At 60.6% G+C, this 2,676-nt stretch overlaps 1 protein-coding gene across 1 annotated transcript in view; it reads right to left on the reverse strand.

Moving 5' to 3' along the window:
- The window catches only part of KNDC1 (kinase non-catalytic C-lobe domain (KIND) containing 1), a 67,341-nt gene extending 65,500 nt beyond the window's left edge, over window positions 1-1,841 (reverse strand). Inside the window, exons 1-2 of the mRNA XM_011980847.1 lie at window positions 1,550-1,841; window positions 862-920 (exon numbers count right to left, since the gene is read on the reverse strand). Of these exons, the coding sequence (XP_011836237.1) occupies window positions 862-920; window positions 1,550-1,655 (165 nt within the window). The 5' untranslated portion in view covers window positions 1,656-1,841. The remainder of the gene's footprint in view (window positions 1-861; window positions 921-1,549) is intronic.
- Between the last annotated feature and the right edge of the window lie 835 nt (window positions 1,842-2,676).

The following is a 2,676-nucleotide window of genomic DNA, read 5'->3' on the forward strand; positions in this document are numbered from 1 at the left end:
CCTCGGCCTCCCAGAGTGCTGGGATTACAGGAGTGAGCCCCCACGCCTGGCCCCTAGACTCTACTTTCAAGGTCAAATTTTAAGGTCATGACACAGCCGATGGGCTTTTATTGGGAAGATCTTTGAGTTCCTAGTTACTTGTTTATTTATAAAGGATTGCGTTATTTTCTCTGCCATGGGCTTTGTGACAGTAGGAACCACCAATGCGCCACTCCCTGCCCGGGGACAGAGCCCAGCCTGATGGACGGAACAAACCTGAGGGCTGCAGGGTGACTCTGCCCCTTTCCAGCCAGCCACGCAGGTGCTGACCCCGAGCTGCTAGGCTGTTGCCCGACTCGTCCCACACAAAGGGTTCCTGAGGGGCTACACGGGGGTCTGCTCTGGGAGCAGCAGGCTCTATGACTCAGGCGATGAGGCCCTCAGGGTGGCCCACGCCCACACCCATGCCCGGAGCTGTGCCTGGAGGCCTTGTGTCTCTGCAAAGGCTGTGAGTGACCCGGCTGCTAACTCCCTCAGAGGAGCTGTGATTCCCCGCCGACCATCACTGGTCATTTTGGTCACTTTTAATGTGTTAAGTGTAGTAAGTTCGCATTCCAGAAAACATGCTATAAAACGATAATGATGACAAACGTGGCCGAAGCTGCTGCTCCCACAGTCTGTGTGGACCCGCAGAGGACACTGCAGGGGACGAAGCTGGGTGTGTCCCAGAGGCCGTCCCTACAGCCCAGTGAACCGGGCTCTGCTCCTGGCCAGCGGCCACTCGCAGAGGCTGCCCCAAGGCAGGTGCGTTTCTGAGTTAATGGCAGAGGCCACCTTAGAGGTAAAGGGGGGGCGTGGCACGTTACCCCCACCGGCACTTACCTCAAAGGTGTTCCCGGTCACGTCGAACTCCGGGGGAACGAAGGCGCCCTCAGGGTCGTCTTAGGGAGGAGAGAGAGAAGGAGAGAGGGCTTCTAGTCACACCTGTGAACCTGAACCCGCCAGCCGGGAAGGTCCCCTCCCCGCAGACCTGGCGTCCCCAGACCATTTTAGGCTGCGAAAAAGGGAAATTAGCTCCTTAACGGTTATGGTGGGAAATGGGTTCCAAAGTGGAAGAAGGAAGGGTTCTACCACTTTCCCAAGAAGGAAGCTGAAGACATTCACCAGGGAAAAGCAGCTCCCAGGCAGAGCCCACGCAGTGGGAGCAGGTGGCCCACCGAGGCAGGGGTGTCCCAGCCTCCCGGGCCGGCGTCCACTCACGGCAGGGCCAGCGGGACTGGCCCGGGGGAGACAGAAGAGGCGCACGGCCTGCCCTTAGGGGAAGTCCTGAGCGGAGCGGGGCTGGGGTGGGTTGAGTGTCCCTCTGGCGTCTGAGGGTGGGTTTGACTGCCCTGGCCCAGCAGGCACCCCACGGACCCTCGGCCACTCTCCAGCCTGAGTCCCTCCTGAGGAAGAGAAGGTCTCCACAGGAAACCCGGGTCCAGGCACACTCCCAGCGTCTGCCCCCACAGAGCCTGTGCTCACACCCACCCCAAAAGGCACCTCCGCCCCGTGCCCGCGGCCGCCTCACCGCTGAGCTGTTCCATGAAACACACGTTCCCGCTGGTGTTGAAGGCCAGGGTGTCCGGCGTGATGCACAGGCTCTGGAAGATGGCGGCGTGGGCCACACTCCGCATGGACAGGCTGCACTCCAGGCACACGGCCCAGGCTTCCTGCTCGCTGAGGCCGCGGTCCCGCAGGGAGAGGATGTCAGCCAGAGTCACATTCTCCTGTCAAGACAGGCCCTGGCCGTGAGCCCCGCAGGACCCTCAGCCGCGCCCCGGCATCCCCGCCGAGATGATTCCACGGGGAAAGGGACGGCTCGTGGCAGGGTTTCAACACGTGGGTCAGGGAAAGGGCTTCAGGCCACGTCTCGTTTTGTTTCAAGAGTCGTCCTGCTGTTCCCTGGACGTCAGAGTCATGGAACATTTGGTGGCACCATCAGTGGGTTGCCTGGAGCAGGTGTCTGCTCCTGGAGCCTGGGCACGGGGCCTTCCTCCCAGAGGCTCGGCCAGAGCTGCTGGGTCACCTGCTCCCTGGGGCACCCCTGAACCCACAGGCTCACGGCTCAACCGGCCTGTGGAGGCTGCCAACAGATGAGTGAGGCGACCGAGTCGAGATCCCCAATTGTGGACTTGTGCAGAGCTAATGGGGCGTGACGCTGACACACTCACACAACGCACAACCATACGCGCTGCCAACATTTGTTCCAGGCAGTTCACACTGAGGACACAATCACGGCGGTTCCCTCCACATGGCCCGGCCACCCCCATGTGGACCCACCTCCAAATCTGAGTGGGCTCCTGGACTCCGTGAGGGCTCAGCTGTGACCATGATGGCTGCCACCAACACCCACACCCCCATGAACATGCACACGCACAAACATCCTCACCTAGCACACGTGTGCTCACCCTCACACAGACACACACATCCCCATACATGCATCCCACACGGACACACGACAACACAGGGCACGTTCATACATCGACACTCAGATGCTGGTGCAAGGTGTGTGCACACTCAGTCTCACCACTTCAGTCCCACCACTACTCACACACACTCAGTCCCACCGCTTCTCACACATAGTCCCACCGCTACTCACACTCACACTCAGTCCTACCGCTTCTCACACTCTCAGTCCCACCGCGTCTCACACAC

Source organism: Mandrillus leucophaeus, unplaced genomic scaffold, assembly GCF_000951045.1.
Source record: "Mandrillus leucophaeus isolate KB7577 unplaced genomic scaffold, Mleu.le_1.0 Scaffold219, whole genome shotgun sequence".
NCBI lineage: Eukaryota > Metazoa > Chordata > Mammalia > Primates > Cercopithecidae > Mandrillus > Mandrillus leucophaeus.